This window comes from Salvia miltiorrhiza, chromosome 5, assembly GCF_028751815.1.
Source record: "Salvia miltiorrhiza cultivar Shanhuang (shh) chromosome 5, IMPLAD_Smil_shh, whole genome shotgun sequence".
Taxonomy (NCBI): Eukaryota; Viridiplantae; Streptophyta; class Magnoliopsida; order Lamiales; family Lamiaceae; genus Salvia; species Salvia miltiorrhiza.
Genome location: NC_080391.1, coordinates 4,740,905 through 4,757,270, shown reverse-complemented (window position 1 = coordinate 4,757,270; position 16,366 = coordinate 4,740,905). Strand labels below are relative to the sequence as shown.

Sequence of the window (16,366 nt, the reverse complement as noted above, 5' to 3'; positions counted from 1 at the left end):
CATAAGAATAAATGAAAAATGACTGAAGAGTAAAAAGCAACGTCAGTAACTTCAGTCTCATGCAGCCTTCTTCTGCAAGGACTATATTTTTGGGGATTTATGTATTCTCTTGCTTTAGTAAAATTTCCTCAGGTAGATAAAGTTGGAAAAGCAAATTGACGATTCGATCAGCAAATCTAATTTTAAGGGTTATTTATAGTATCTGTCATTTTGACATTTTTTAAAATATATTTTAATTTATAAAATTTATCAATTTTATTCATCCTTTCAATGCTCATCAATTTTTATCATTAGAAGAATCAAATGACTTTTGAATTAATCCAAAAATAATTCAATTTTTTCGAAGCTCTCGTGGTCTTGATTGCCTGCTCATATTTTAAATTTTGTCATCGAACATCTGATGACAAGATAATTGAGTAGAAAAATTCATACAATGTATAAGCAATTGTCCAACGACAAAAGATGAAAATATGATTGGGCAGCTTAATTAAACCACATCAATCAATTTAAGTTCGAAATCCCTTTCGTTATTATATCGATAGAAGTAGTTTTTTTCAAAAGAATAATTTTTTTAAATAATGTACTATAGTTTACCCATAGTCAGTGGCGGATTCTATCCATAATAATTATTTGACATTGTACATTATTATATCGATAGAAGTAGTTTTTTTCAAAAGAATAATTTTTTTGAATAATACTATAGTTTACCCATAGTCAGTGGCGGATTTGATCCATAATAATTATTTTTATCTTATTTTTTTTATTTAATTTTTAATGTTGAATTTGAGTTTATTCTAAAGTTAAAAGTAAAATTACTAATTACTGTATTAACAATGAAAGTTAGTTTATTTGTTTAAAAAATGAAATATACTTTTTTAAAAGAATGTATAAAAGTATGTTTATGTATGCTTTCAATCTACTCAATGATAAAAAAAAAAAAATTGCAACGGGGGCTCCCTCCCCCCCTATATATGTAAATGTCTTCAGACGTCGTAGATCAATAAATTCAGCCCCCCTAACCTCAAATTCTGGATCCGCCCCTGCCCATAATATTATTTATTTTACTTTTTTTTATTTATTGAAGGGTGGGGAAATTGCGATTTATACCCTGATCATTCACTCACTCTTATGCATATAAAAAAGAATACCACTACACTAAAACATTAGAGTTATTTTATTCAAATTTGATAAATAAGAAAGCAATAATTTTCGGATAATACTAATAACTTTTATCATTTCTCAGCAACCCCAAAACACACTAAGACGTCTAAAAAATGAGAGAAAAATTAAGGAATGTCGATGTATTCTTTCCCTAGTTGGGACGATAAAGATTATCTATTAATTAAAGCTAATCAAAATTCTAAGCAGGTGCCAAACTTTCAATTCAAATAATGTGCAGTTTTGGACGAAAAAAAAAGTAATAATAATTGGGTAAAATGAAAAAGGAGACAGCGATGTGTGTTTTACATAGCATAATGGAGAAACGTCGAAGTGATTCTGCCGTGTGGGGATTATTATGTAATTCCCGAGATGTCTGATTATCACAAAATTGAGGACTATATATTAGGTCATTTCAAAATGAGAATTATATGTTAGAAAATTTAGAAATGAGGATTATAATTTTTATTAGATTACAAAGGAATTTGTAATTATTTAATTCTACACCCTCTTAAAACCTAAACAATCATGTAGTTTAATTTGTTATATTTAAAAACATATTCTTCACACAACCAAACATCACAATTATCCACACACACACTAAAAAGAACCAATAAAATAATAATAATAATAACGAGTGTATCACATAAGTGCAGTGCTATAATGATGATGGAACAAGAGTTTGGCATTTCATCTGATCTTCTTATAGTGATACTAACATCCAGCATTTCAATTTTGCTCACAAGCATATCAAAGGTTATATATTTGACAAAATCAGACAGAGACAATATTGCATATTTGTATGAGCAGTAGTTCACATGTGTTGATGAAGGGATCACTGTAATAGTTGTAGAGTCAGCAGCAGCCATCTTCTCTGGAAGTTGAGAACTTTAACAGAAATGGCCGAAAAATAGGAGGCTGAATGCAACAAGCACAGCAACTGATACTCCAAGCATCCCTGAATCATAACCATAATGCACATTGATGAAGTCTTTCACACTGCCTTCAAAATCCTGCCCTCTGATTCTTGTCTCTACGTCGCCTAGTTGGGACGTGATTATGCCACGTAATGTCCACGCCATCGGGCAGATGTAGTAGAACCATATCCACCACCCAGGAGTGCTCTGTAAATCAATAATATTAGGAGAGAGAAAGCTTAGATGAGGTGATTTTTGCATGCTACTGGAGCTGTGTATTTGCTAATATGGGATGGATGGAAGGTATTATATGTATATATAGTATAGGCTAATCACCGCTCAATCATATGTATTGTCAATCATATAAGGTAAACGCTCCCTTAATGGTTTTGGGACGAGGAAGCGGAGAGGAGATTCCACAGTGAGTAAAACAAGGAGGCGACGACTGAAGCAAAGCTCTGGTTGGGAGTAAGTCCAACAACCATCATACCGTAGAAAAAGATGGACTCTGTCTAGATCAATCAAAGATCCTCTTTTTCAATTCGACCAACTCTCCAGAAAGTTAGCCGATGATGTGCCTTGAGGAAATCATAGATGCAACTCTGATCGAAATCATGAAACATGCTTGCTTGATATCTATCCGCATATTTCTTGACAACTCAAACTTAGTTTACTTGTCCTACACTTGCCTAGTTTAGAACCTCAATGGATATCAGAAGTGTCAGGTAACTTACGATTGAGAAAGGAAAGTGCTGCTGTCACTGTAATGTTGAAAAACAAAGCATATCCTAGTAAAGCAGCTACTCCAAGCCAATACCAATAACCATTACTGGGTAAACTATGAATCTGCAGAATCATATTTCCAAGAGTGGTGTTTCCAGCTGACCTCTGTGATATCAAGTTCAATAAATACAAGCAAAAGAATTATCAGCAAGCAAGTAAAATTGACATCATTATCCATTTGGACTCTGCCACTGATCAAATCATTGCAGGATCTTACCTCCATCCATCTTTTAGCAGTAAACTCGTCAACTGAAATGGCTTGCTGCCCAGGACAGTGGAGACACCCAGAATGCCCACAACCACCATGGTTTAATCATCTCTAAAATAGAAGGTCGTCACCAAGTATAAAACAACCAGGTAAATGTTTATGATGACAAACAATGCTTACCCTTTGGTAGAATATATCCACCTAACAAAAAGATTATCAATAATGCAGCTGAACCAAAAGTATTAGCAATGATGATATCACTTGCCAGTGCAGCCATTGTCCTGAAGAGTCCCAATGCCATTTGGTGCACAGAAAAGAGCACAAACATACAACGCAAAAACCTGAAACAAATAAAATGACACGATGAGCTTTGGAAATTGAATTTATAGTCAATGAAAAAAAAAAGTCTACAGGACAAACCTTCCAGCCTCAGGACTAAATCCTACAGCATAATATACTACACAAGACCATACCATAGCTTCAATCACAGAGTAAGGCAGGCGAAGTATGAAGCTCGGTAGAGACCATGCCCATACAGGATGAAAAAGTTTATCTCTCTGCTTGTAGAACACTGGAAGTCTAAAAATCATAAGTGGCAGCTCAGAAAATCCATTGAACATTATATGCACATAAACATATTGTGGCACTTGGAAATATGAGAGAGAGGAGAGAGAAAGAGAGTATATTTCGAAATATCTAGCTCGAAAATACAGAGGGAAAAAAAACAACACCACTAAAACTAGAATCATAAATATGTTTCTTGTGTTCAAAATGGCAAAAGGTTACAATTGATCTTGTTGGCATTCTCGGACTGGAAGTGTCTTGGCCCTAACAAGCGCCATGCAGAAGTCCTCGTGATCTATAGGCTTCACAAACACTAGTTCTCCGTTTAGCCTCTCGTGGCTGAGCATTTTCAACCTCCTTCGTTGGAGCTCATCCTTAACTGCCTAGAAGGAAATTGTAAAGTACAACAACCATCAGCAAAAGAAAATGTCAAGTAGCAATACAAGCATAATGCAACATACACAAGATGCCTAATATCATCAAAGGATTCCCTATTTTGGGTGAATTTTTAGGCCATTGATTTCTTTCTTAATTCCTTAAGTTAACTCGAACAATTTCAATACCAAACCAAGTAGATTTAGTAACATTACATCCAAATCCACGAGTAACACACGAAATTGAAGACAAGAGATGAAACATGCAAACGATTATACATTGTTTGTGTATTTGCATACGAGTAAATGAAATTTGTAAATATCATCACACGATGCGGACCAAGAAACAGATGTACATGAACAAAGAGCTAAAGGGCCTTGAATTATACAAACTAATTACTAAAATCCATATGATTTGAGAAGCATAAATGCTCAAAATTCCACTACCAATTACCGAAGGTCTAAAAAAAATGACAGTGAGGTAAACATCTGCTTATTTTTGGAGAAGTAACAATGGCTATACACAAAAGTCTCATTATACTTACAAAATTTCAACAAATTCAGCAAATAAATTCATGCAACGAGGAGCAAGCTTAGTTTCACTTGATCATTTTCTCAAACAGTGAATAGGCCAGATTATCAGCTCTCACAATCACAAATCACACAATTATGGATGCATGTAACCAATCCAACAGCTGATAAAGAAGAATAACTACACCAAATTCATTATCAACAACAATTTCTCACGCAGAGAGAGAGAGAGATTAATTTCACAGACCAACCTGCAAAACCCGGAAATCAAACTTGGGCAGCCCGAGCTGCCCGACGGTGAGGGACCCGAAGAAGTTCCCCAACAAGGCGGCATCAGGCACGGGCATCCCCTCGATGAGTCCCACCACCAACCCGCCGAGGAAGCTATCTCCCGCCCCCGTCGGATCGACCTGCACGGTGGGAAAGGGGGCAATCCGATGCTCTACATTCCGGTAATAAACCGTGCACCCCTTCTCCCCATTCGTCACCACCACGCAGCACTCCTTCCTCGCCGCCTCCACGCCCACGTACGGCGCCTCGTCCGACGACGCCTTCAGGAACCCTATCCGCGGCACCAAATGATCGAATCCGGAATCCCTCAGATGAACGAGGCTCACCGTTCCGTCGGCGGGATCGAACACGCGGATTAGGGCTTGGACGTCCACGAACACGGTGTCGCAGATGTCGAGCATCCTCTCGAGCGTCTCCGGCAGTATTTCCCCGGCGACGCCGACGGCCATGCCGAACTCGAACCGCCGCGAGGCGGGGAGGTCCGAGGGGGTGATCGAGGCGCACGATTCGACCCGTTTGAGGACCCGATCGTGCCGCTGGACCTGCGATGAGAAATGGGCGTGGAACACCGTCGTTTTGGAGGACTCGGAAACGGACGGGGATCGTGCCACGGAGTAGGCGAAATCCGGGCCAACTTTGGACACGAAGGTGGAGGCAATGGCGACGCCGTCGAGGACGGCGGAGATGAAGGCGGCAGCGCCGCCGAGCGACTCGGCGAGAACGACGCTGTCTTTCATGAGGACGTCGTGGCAGTAGTTGCCGACGACGAGGCAGGAAGTGGGGCCTCGATTTTCGATCATTTTTTGGGGAAGGGGGAATCAGAGGCACCGGCGAAACGCCATTGAAATGCAGAGTTAAAAAAGCGGAGCAAAAAGGGTTTTGGGCAATTGATCGGTGGCAACGCGTGGAGGAATATAGCAGTGGTGGCGAAATGGTGACAAGTTCGTGGAATCAATCCGTAAATTCATTTGGTAACCTATCTAACCCAATTGTCAACTCCGTTTCAGTTTTGGGTTTATAACATTTTTTTATTTTTGGATTTAGTGGGTCAAGTTATAAGTTTTGGGCTGTATTGTCACTTTCTCACGTGCTCGAAGACAAACTCAACTAATTTTGTAATTTCCCTCATTTTCCATATCAATTAATCTAGTCCTACATAATATGTATATACGTAGTGCCCCTAAATTTATACCAAATTAGTTCAGTTTTTTAGGGACTAATTCAGCTACTAATTATCAATTTTCATGACTAATGTACCCTTCTACAAATTGACGGTTGAATTTGAATTTGGAAGATTTTGTGTTTCTTTTTTCCTTTTTCTACATAATTAGTTTAGAATTTTTTTTTTAATTCTCGCTAATCTTAACAATATCTATGCATCAAATTTTTGGCATTAGAAGTAATTATGCTATTTTTTTCTTTCTTTTTTTCTTAAAAAGCCAATTGTCTTATTGTTAAATCAAATTTCGATCAACTAAATATGAATACAAACTCTGTTGATTAAGCTTAGCTAAATAATTTTCTCAATCCTGTAAGGGTTATTTTAAAAAATAGCATGGACTTTGACTTCATAGTGATTTTTTAATCCAAATTTATAAAAATTACAAAGAAAGCCTAAATTTATCTAGGTTGTTCAGTTTATAACCTGAGTTAAAATTTCATTCGCAAACGTACTTATTTCACTTAAGAGTTTAAATTTTAATCTGATTTACAGTTAGACAGTTGTAGCTGACATAAAGATAAAAAAAATTTAATGTCATTTTTTTAAAATTTTGAAGTCAGCTTTCGACGAGCCATATCAACCCTCAGTTAGCCGAAATTTTGATTTGGGCTATAAACTTAACAACGTAAATAAGTTTAGGCTATATTTGTAATTTTCATAAATTTAAGATTTAAAAGTCATCATGAGATTAAAGTTCGAACTATTTTAACGCTCTCTTAAAAAAAATATTATGTTTTCCACTTCTCAATATAACTTCTTGATTTTATTTCTCTCTTTTCCTTCAATATTTTTCAACTACATAAATAAATAATTACTTGGATTTTGTAAAAGATTATAATTTCTATATACATATAATTTTATTAATATACATATATACACATACACACAATATTATCATATTTCATTATTTAGATATTTTAGATACCTTTAAGTCGTATGTTTAAATTATGAAATCTTGTAATTCAATAAATAAAAAAAGCACTTTCACGACAAAAACTACAGAATTATATTTGAGTTGAATATATAAAGAAATAAGAAATAAAGAAGAATTACAATAAAAATATTGATATTATGAAAAAAAGCTCAAATAAAAAAGAAATAAAAATAAATCATCGACGACATCGTTGAATCAACTTCGAGCAAATCAATTAGTGCTCCACCATTGAGTTACAACTTACAATGGTGGACGAGAAGTAGGTTTCAGGCACCAAAATTAATTTTGGCCACCGTTAAATTTTATGTGGTAGCGTATCCAACGGTAGGCATCGACGATTCATTGATGAAAATCATTTTTAAAGTACATTAATTGTTAGAGATTGAAGAGCACATTTTTTTTTTTCATTTTCATTTAACAAAATATATATTTGTCTTGAACGAAAAATGCTAAAATGACCTTTAATTTGATATATGATACGTAAAAAAATAGATCTACAATGAACAAGCTATGATAATTCAATGTTTTAATATATTAAATACTCCATTTTAAATTTTTAAGTACTAATATTTTTTTGAAACTAGAAACCTTATTTAAATACATTTTTCTATTTTTTTATTAATTTTAATATTTTAATTTCTGAAATTATGCATTTCTATTTGTTTTATATAAAATTTATTAATAGGTCATTATGTAATTATTATAGAATAATAGCATATTATATATTATAATTTTTTAAAAATATACTAAATTACTATATAATCTCATTTTACATTAAAAAAAAAACTAGTTATACATATATTTATTTTTTATTTTAACCTTAACTATTAACATGCAACAAAGGGCTCTTCTAGTTAACTAAAAATATGATGGAGTTGATATTTCTTTATTAATGGTATAGTACATTAATTAGTTATTTTTAATTTATGAAAATAAAATATTTTATTATTAAGGAAGATCATGATTTACTTGGTATAAATTTATCTTTGTCGTGTGATCTGAATATATCACAAGCATGCTGTGCTCCAACATGATTTGATGGAGCACGTTTGGGTACGTTTCAGACCTCTAAAGCCGGAATAGTTATTTTAGGATATGTCTTTAAATTTTTAAGATTTATGTAATTTTTATGTAATTTTTAGGATTTTAAAATTAATGCAATTTAAATTTAAAATAAATTGTATTATTTAAATTTTTTCAATTAAAATTAAATACAAAATAAAAAAATCAAAACTAAAAAGATCAGGTCAGCTATCATGTCATCCCACTGCAGTCTCCTTGACCCAATGTGGTCCGTCTCTATCAGGTGGTCCCGGTGCTAATGCTTTAAAGAATCTAAACCCATACGATTATACCGTACCACTAGGGGTGATAAATCGGTTCCGGTTATCCGGTTATAACCGTAATCGAACCGATAACCGGAATTTTCCGGTTCGGTTATCGGTTAGGAGATTTTGTGTTAACCGGTTAATCGGTTTAACCGGTAACCGACTGGTTAAAACCGAATTAACTGGTTTAGATATAATTAAATAATTTATATATTTATTTAATTGTAACTTAATTAAAAAAAATTAAGAATAGCTGAAATCTCAAATCTGAATAGGGCTTCGGTTCTTTGACTTCTTTTGTTCCAGACTTAACTCCAATTTGCCGCTGATTCCATTCTTGCGAGGATTTGCGAGGGTTGAGGGAAATTAAGAAGGCAGCGCCGGCCACGTCGTGAGCACCTCTTCTCACCGGCGCATCGACTATTATCTTCCAACCCACGTCGCCGGTCTGCACCTGAGCGCCTTCGGCCTTGAGTCCACGCCTGAGAGCCTACGGCGGTCCAGCAATCGAAAGCTTGCTGAAACTTGAAAGGTTAGTTCCACAGTTGTCGCCGGCATGCCTAAATGAATTGATGACAAAATGAATTTATCTTTCCGATTCAAACTGAGACAAATTTGATTTGAAAGTCCTTGTGAAATTTAAAATTCAATTCTCGCATAAATAATTACACTCAACAATTTAATTGATGATTTTGACACTCACTAGGATTATATAAGAATTGTTGTCATTTACGACAGAAGAGGCTGCTTCACATAGAATTTTAATTCTCAGTGAAAAAGGCGTGATTTTTCGAATCCTCTTAGGGCATGTTTGTTTGCCAGGAAAGTAATGTGAATTGGGATTGTTATTCCCAGGAAAATGATTATGTGGAAAATGAATCCTAATAGATTCATTTTCCAGTGTTTGGAAATACCAAAAATATATATTAGTATTCTGGATTTGTATCATTAAATAAATATAATTAATCAATATATATAAGAATTAAATTGTAATTTAATCTTTATAATAAATTTCTATATAATTTTTTTAGTAACAACAAAGTACATTATTAAGGTTAATTATATGATTTATAATTCTAAAATTAAATTCAAATTTTCTTACATAATAATAATAATAATAATAATAATAATAATAATAATAATAATAATAATAATAAAGTGTGATTCATAGCTCTAAAATTTAATCAAGATTTGTTTATTATAATAATAATAATAATAATAATAATAATAATAATAATAATAATAAGTACATAAAGTATGATTTTTGTAGTTTTAAAAAATTAAATTAAGATTTTCTTAATAAAGTATGATCATAGTTCTAAGAATTAAATTATAATTTGCTTAAAATATTATTATTATTATTATTATTATTATTATTATTATTATTATTATTATTATTATTAATTTGATTCATAGTTATGAGAATTAAATTATTATTTGCTTAAAATAAATTATGAACTAATTAATCAATTAAATGATAATAATAATAATAATAATAATAATAATAATAATATAAAGTTGATACATAGTTACGAGAATTACATTATAATTTGCTTAAAATAAATTATGAACTAATTAAATAATAATAATAATAATAATAATAATAATAATAATAATAATAATAATAATAATATAAAGTTGATACATAGTTACGATAATTACATTACAATTTGCTTAAAATAAATTATGAACTAATTAAATAATAATAATAATAATAATAATAATAATAATAATAATAATAATAATAACAATAGAAACATTAAATTCCAACTAAATAAAAATTATAATTTACATTTTATTATAAAATAATACAAATAAATAAGAATCCTGAGAATGAGGAAAAAGAATACCTAAGAAAAGCTAGGGAATAAGAATCCTGGAAAGTTGCACTACTTTCCTTGTTTTCAGGATTCTTATTACTTTCCTTGACTCATAAAAATTTAATCAAACACAGGAATTTAATATTTTGGAATCAGATTACTTTCCCAGGCCAGAATCCGTGCCAAACAAACATGCCCTTAGTACCAAATATTGAATTTTTTGGGAATTTCTATAATTAACCGGTTAATTCGGTTAACCGATTAATCGGTCCGGTTTAACCGACCGGTTAATCGGTTAACCGAACCAAAAATCGGTTCGATTTTCGATTATCAATTTCAGCCTTAATCGGTTCTGATTAACCGGTAAATCGATTCGGTTATAATCGAACCGGACCGATTACCAGCCCTACGTACCACACACCATTGCACTCTTTGTACTGTTTTTCTTTTCGTTCACGAACAATCGTGTAAAGACCAGATTGTAAATTTAAACCCTAATTTCACAAATTCTCGATTTCTTTCTAATTGGCTATCGAGAGATAGTTTTGGTTCAGCAGAAAGAGAAGAAGAAGAAGGAAAACAATCCATAACTTAGGGTTCAATTTGGGGGAATGGCATCCGAGAAGAAGGCGTCGGAGGGCATAGCGTTGCTCTCGATGTACGGCGACGAAGATGACGAGATGGAAGAACTCGATGAGGAAGTAGAAAACATTCATGAAGATGGAATTCCCCCGCCGGCGTCGGATGCCGTCGCCGTGAACGAGAATGATGGTATTAACGATTACGGCAATGAACAAATGCAGCGGCAACAGGAAGAGAGAGGTCAATTCAACGACTACACTCCTCCAGCATCCGCGACTCCGCAGCAAAATCTCTTCTCGCCCCAAGAGCGGATGCAAGCACAACATTTTAGTTCGGATTTGAATAATGTTCAGAGCCAAAAGAGTCGACTGACTATTGTGGATTATGGCCATGAAGAGGGCGCGATGTCTCCGGAAGCAGAGGTTCTTATGTTTATGGCGTATTTTATTTTATTTTCTGAAATTAGGTTGTTAACTTATATAATTGTAGGAAGGTGAAATCATGGCAACTGGTCGAGTAACGTATGGAGAGCAACTTCAAAGTAGTGATGGTACGTGAAGCTTTTGATTATCTAAATAGTGTCGTCACTGTCTCCTGTAGCTTCTGTATTTATCCGAATTTTCTTGCATAAAATGTGTAGAACTCGATATAATGTCTAGGATTATGATGTGGTGTAATATTGAAGTTTAAATCCCTAGCAAAATAAAAATCGTTAAACCCAACATTGTTTAGAAGTATGGTGCGCTGATAAATCAAATGGTTAAGAGTCTCTACACTCCAACTGTATTGTTTTGTGTGTTCTTGATTGTCATAGTTATACCTTCAATCCTACCCTACATATTCTCTATAATGCATGTCTTGAGTTTCTTAAAACGATATGTCCTTTTCTTTTGGTGTATGACTAGGGAAAAATTAGGGCAAGACAATATGACAATTGTGTGGTTCATTATATATTATGAAATTACTATGAGCCACTGACTGTGGAGTTCGAAAACTTCACTTGCTTTTACATACAAGCTAAAGAACATTTTGAAGTTTCTTTGATGTCTTTCCAACATTTGTTACAGTCACTGCTTGTGCTTTAGGTGAATCACGAGAAAAGATATCACCAGGTATGGCTCGGCATCCAACACCTAGCACTCAAGGTGCAACCCCCCAATCATTGGAGCCAGCTGATCAGCCTGAATCAGATGCCATGAATTATGCTACAAATGAATCAGAAGCTGCAGGGACTGAGGATGCTGTTATGGGTTCTGTCGAGGATCAAAAGGATGTCGATCCATTGGACGACTTTTTGCCCCCACCTCCCAAGGCCAAATGCTCAGAAGAACTACAAGTAAGCGCTTACTCTCTACTTGAACAAAAACTTAAATAAAACTACCACTTCATGATTCTCTGATGCTCAGCAAGGTCCTGGCATTTGAACATTAATTAGCTGTGTATTCTGATGAGGCCTGTAATGCATGTGGTTTCATCACGTGTAATAAGTAAAGCTACATAAGAAGGATGATTTTATTAGTGGATAATGAAAAATAAATTAATGTTAATGAGACAAGCCATAGTCTAAAGTTACTCTGAAATGTGCCTTAGAAATTCCTGCGTGGCAACCAATAGGTGAAGGGATTAGCTGTGATTCAGTGAAACTAAGCTTCTGGTTGGTGAATGTCAGAAACATTAACACTTTGCTGGTTTATCTCTTTACCTTGTATTATTTCAAACATAGTCTAAAGGTTGTCTGAAATGTGCCTTAGAAATTTTTTAGATTCTATCTTGTTCTGCTCTTGCATATTTCATTTTGGAATAGAGCATGCCTGCTGTCAATGCAGAAATTAAGACACCTAGGCAGAACAAGGGGTGTGATTGATAATCAATATATTAATGTGCTGTATGTTCTCACATTTTGGTACGTCAGTCTAGAAGACTACTGGAAGAAGCTTTCACTTAATATCTAAACCCTAATCTAGAATAGATTATTTATGTCATGCTGCAGAATCTTCTTTTTTCAGCTTTCACTTGATATCTACATTTTTATTTCTGATTTGTTGCTTCAGGAGAAGATTAGTAGGTTTCTTGCTCTAAAGAAGACTACTGGAAGAAGCTTTAATGCAGAGGTGCGGAATAGAAAGGAATATCGAAATCCTGATTTCCTGCTGCATGCTGTGACTTACCAAGATATTGATCAGATAGGATCCTGCTTCCGTAAAGATGTATTTGACCCTCACGGATACGACAAAAGCGACTTTTATGATGAAATAGGTTTGATTGCTAGTCTCCCCGATTTAGCTTACATGTATTCTCATTGTTAGCTGTCATGAGAAGAATTTAGAGTTTTATATGATTTTTCCCCACAAAAGACCACCTATGCCTAGATGGGTTTTTTGTCGGAGTGTATTTATCAAATCTTAAGCTGATATACGTTGGGGGCATGAAGAAGTGAAAAATGAACTACTAATTATCTTACAATTAGCTCGAGTTAATCTAATGCTTGTAAGATTAAGTAAATCAACATCGATTGACCACAACATTTTACGTGGAAGATGAAGTTGGATGATACCGTGGCCATTGAATACGATTTTAGGTTTTTGGTTATAAGTAAACATAGTCAAACCATCATGAGATATTTAATCGCTTATGAAATTTAAATGTGAGTGTTAGATCCCAGCTTCCTCTTGTTTGATTTTCGTATATAGTGCCTCTTTTCTCTATTAGTTATATTCAATGGCTATCTAAACACAGCTTTATTAGGAACTAGTTCTTGTGGATTTTATATTATACATCAAGTTCTAGACACGTTGCAGGTTTAAACCTGCCAATTTTCCATGGAAAATTAGCCTGAAGTTTCAATGCGTTGCCTCTTAAAATATGTAAATTATGTTTGTGGGGCTAGTTTGATCTGAAAATTGAATCACACAAAGAAACATTTCTAGAGTATAAGTTTTGTGGTCTTAGAATAAATTGTTGTTTCACTTTTCCGCAGCTGCATTTGTCTTCGTAAGCAGCAATTCATGATCAAGAATCAAAGATTTTTTCTTGCACAAGAAGTCCATATACTTATTGCTGGTTCCAGTTCCACTGAGATAGGCACATCACTATCATTTCCTTTTTTCTCCTTTATTATTCCCCTCATGCAAAAGAATCACAGGTTTGATATGTGTCTGCCACATGTATTCACGAGCAAATTGGTTCATGGACATGATATTTTTCTGTTGGAGGCGGGTAATTGTTTTTTTGAGATGTTGTCTGCTTTGTTCTTACTTCTTAAGTGCATTTACATCACGCGGCACCTTGAGTAATAGTGTAATTTATGATAATAAGTTTGTATAGGCATCTATACTATTATCATGATTATAGTTGTCACCTAATAACTTTCAGAATTAAATTATTGCTTGTATATACTGTTACCATAAACTTGTGATGGGTGAATTTGTCAGAAGATTCTTTTCCACTTGAGATAATTATTTGAGAGATTTTGGGGCCTTCATGCAGTGTCTAGTCACAAGGGTCTTTTCCATGATATTGGAAAAAAAGAAGTCCATTCCGCTTATACAATGATGGATCTGAGACATTGCCTACTATTATGCACTTAGCGTTTGTCTATGTCTTATTGTTTTACTAACTTTGGTTGTTACTTGTTAGTAGTTCTTTTGAATTTTGCTGGCTGATTGTACAGTTGCTGTTGATTTTATCTTATTAATTTTAATTGGCGTTTTTCCTTGGGGAAGAGCAACCATATTATCTGTTCTGATATTCCCCTTTTGATTGTGCAATTAGAAGTTGACATGAGACGGGAAATGGAAAGGAAAGAGCAAGAAAGGAAAAAAAGTCAGAAGTTAGAGTTTACTCCTGGAGGAGTACAACCGGGAAATGTTCTTCCTACATCAAAAATCAACATACCAACTCCAGGTACCCGTCTTACTCTTCGGCATATATTACTCTGTGACTTCCGCTTGATGATTTAGATTTTTATTTTAGCCCGTCTTCTCGGGATTGACTGCTGTTTATGGTGTAGGAAATGTACCACCAGCTACTTCAGACGGCATGGCTCGGGATGGTAGACAGAACAAAAAGTCAAAATGGGATAAGGTTTTGTTTTATTGGAAATGATTTGCAGCTCTAAAGCTTATTATGTGTTTGAGATAATCAATTCAATTTCAATGTAATGGGTTTCAGGTGGATGTTGACCAAAAGAGTTCTTTGACCGCTGGAGGGCAAGAAAATCTTTCTGCTGTTGGTGCTCATGCAGCACTCCTATCTGCCGCTAAAGCTGGTAGTGGATACTCAGCATTTGCGTAAGTCGTCCTCTGAGAATTGGGAGTTTTTTTTTTCCTGTATTATCTCCATGTATTATTCCCTTTACGTTAATCTGCTCTAATTGGAAATGAGTTTTAAAACGTGTACATTGCATGATCCCTTCAGTCGTCGGTTTTTGTTCAGTTGTGTTTAGGTGCTTGGGTGTTGAAAGATACATTTACAATTACAATGCCTTTGCATTCTGCAATATTCTAGTATTTAGGTAACGAGTCAAATTTGGTTCGATGACAGGCAACAAAGAAGGAAGGAAGCAGAAGATAGACGATCTAGTGATAGAAAATCGGACAGAAGATAGTGAAGTTGTCCTTTCTGATGATAAGGCCTGGACTTCCATATTAACCATAAGGATCGGCTAGTTACGAAGATTTCAAGACCGTAGCCTATCTTCATAACATACGCTATACGCATGGTCATCGGCAAGTTTTAGATAACATCAATCCAGTATTTTGGTGGTTACACTAATGGATCGTATATACTCGAAAGTTGTACACTCAGGATAATCGACATATAGTGAAATGCTTGATCCTGTGCTGTCTCTATTCGGAACAATTTTTGGGGTGGGATAGTTCAGTGAGTATCAGGTAACGTTTTGCTATTTAATTTTTCAACGGTTGTTGATTTTGTGAAATTTATTGCCTTGGTTTATATAATCTTTCAGAGATATATTTTCTGGGCCAATGCTGTTCGTGTGTTTTGTGTCATGATGAGTTGTAATTGGTTCTATATCCCATCTTGTGTCACTGTCAGCAGTCAAATGCCATCATTGATGATATGGAATCAAAGCAGAAAAGAAGACCAATCTCATACTTTATTTTTTTTATCAAACCAATCTCCTACTTTATATTTATTGCTAGTTGTTGTACAATGTTTTTTTTAACCTTAGTGCACTCTTTTTCCACCCACTGTGAAGATGGCCGCTCCCTAAGCACGTCTTTTCTCTTTGCCTTTAAGTAAGAGGCCGAAGTTGGAGGATCAATGTAAGGAAATTTGCTCTTTTGTTTCTAATTATTATGAAAAATATGAAGAGTTTGCAATATTATGATAGTAATGGAAAATTAAACAAGCGGAAAAGCAAGTTTTACATCATTTTGTTATGCATTGAATTTTAAAATATAATGCTCCCTTTTTTTTTGTTTATCCTATAAGGAGGGTGATAAATAATTTACTCATTTGAATGATCAGATGCAGGCTTGAGTTATCGATCACATGTTCAATCATGCATCTCAAATACCTAATTAAATTGAATAATTTTATCAGTCATGTCTTGTCACTCAAACCAAACACCTACCAAAAGTATGCACAATCCATTTTTGGATATGACACCACCGTTATTATGACTCACT

General features: G+C 34.4%; 3 protein-coding genes across 35 annotated transcripts in view; 1 reads left to right on the top strand and 2 right to left on the bottom strand.

Moving 5' to 3' along the window:
• The window catches only part of LOC130985259 (uncharacterized), a 920,555-nt gene that overhangs the window by 63,389 nt on the left and 840,800 nt on the right, over window positions 1–16,366 (bottom strand). The gene's annotated exons all lie outside the window — the stretch shown is intronic.
• LOC130985266 (inositol 3-kinase-like) lies at window positions 1,760–5,838 on the bottom strand. 7 transcript variants are annotated; one of them, XR_009088931.1, is made up of 7 exons: window positions 4,787–5,835; window positions 3,853–4,013; window positions 3,487–3,645; window positions 3,247–3,407; window positions 3,076–3,177; window positions 2,810–2,963; window positions 1,760–2,677 (listed from the first exon to the last, which is right to left on the bottom strand). XR_009088931.1 is itself a non-coding variant. In XM_057908147.1 (6 exons), the coding sequence occupies exons 1-5, from the start codon at window positions 5,624–5,626 to the stop codon at window positions 3,104–3,106; spliced, it is 1,395 nt and encodes a 464-aa protein (XP_057764130.1). In that variant the 5' UTR covers window positions 5,627–5,838; the 3' UTR covers window positions 1,760–2,963; window positions 3,076–3,103. The 7 variants fall into 7 exon arrangements, 2 of the variants coding, with proteins under 2 accessions (XP_057764130.1, XP_057764129.1); XR_009088932.1 differs by having other exon boundaries at window positions 1,760–2,653; XR_009088930.1 differs by having other exon boundaries at window positions 1,760–2,282.
• On the top strand, window positions 8,557–15,848 carry LOC130985270 (uncharacterized). 26 transcript variants are annotated; one of them, XR_009088944.1, is made up of 10 exons: window positions 8,557–8,842; window positions 10,674–11,134; window positions 11,202–11,262; window positions 11,798–12,048; window positions 12,764–12,968; window positions 14,487–14,615; window positions 14,722–14,795; window positions 14,883–15,001; window positions 15,255–15,604; window positions 15,774–15,848. XR_009088944.1 is itself a non-coding variant. In XM_057908166.1 (9 exons), exons 2-9 carry the CDS (start codon window positions 10,742–10,744, stop codon window positions 15,316–15,318), a joined length of 1,296 nt encoding a protein of 431 aa, XP_057764149.1. In that variant the 5' UTR covers window positions 8,557–8,842; window positions 10,674–10,741; the 3' UTR covers window positions 15,319–15,848. The 26 variants fall into 26 exon arrangements, 16 of the variants coding, with proteins under 16 accessions (XP_057764149.1, XP_057764145.1, XP_057764147.1 ...); XR_009088941.1 differs by having other exon boundaries at window positions 14,484–14,615; XR_009088939.1 differs by having other exon boundaries at window positions 14,484–14,615; window positions 15,682–15,848.

What these genes read in the sequence shown, in the direction of transcription:
- LOC130985266 (XM_057908147.1), bottom strand. Translation starts at nt 5,626, where the DNA reads ATGATCGAAAATCGAGGCCCCACTTCCTGCCTCGTCGTCGGCAACTAC. An exon ending in TTTAGTCCTGAGGCTGGAAG is followed by an intron (nt 3,408 to 3,486) that starts GTTTGTCCTGTA and finishes TATTTGTTTCAG; the next exon opens with GTTTTTGCGTTGTATGTTTG. An exon ending in TGGATATATTCTACCAAAGG is followed by an intron (nt 3,178 to 3,246) that starts GTAAGCATTGTT and finishes CTTCTATTTTAG; the next exon opens with AGATGATTAAACCATGGTGG.
- LOC130985270 (XM_057908154.1), top strand. Translation starts at nt 10,742, where the DNA reads ATGGCATCCGAGAAGAAGGCGTCGGAGGGCATAGCGTTGCTCTCGATG. An exon ending in CGATGTCTCCGGAAGCAGAG is followed by an intron (nt 11,135 to 11,201) that starts GTTCTTATGTTT and finishes ATATAATTGTAG; the next exon opens with GAAGGTGAAATCATGGCAAC. An exon ending in CGACTTTTATGATGAAATAG is followed by an intron (nt 12,969 to 14,483) that starts GTTTGATTGCTA and finishes TTGTGCAATTAG; the next exon opens with AAGTTGACATGAGACGGGAA.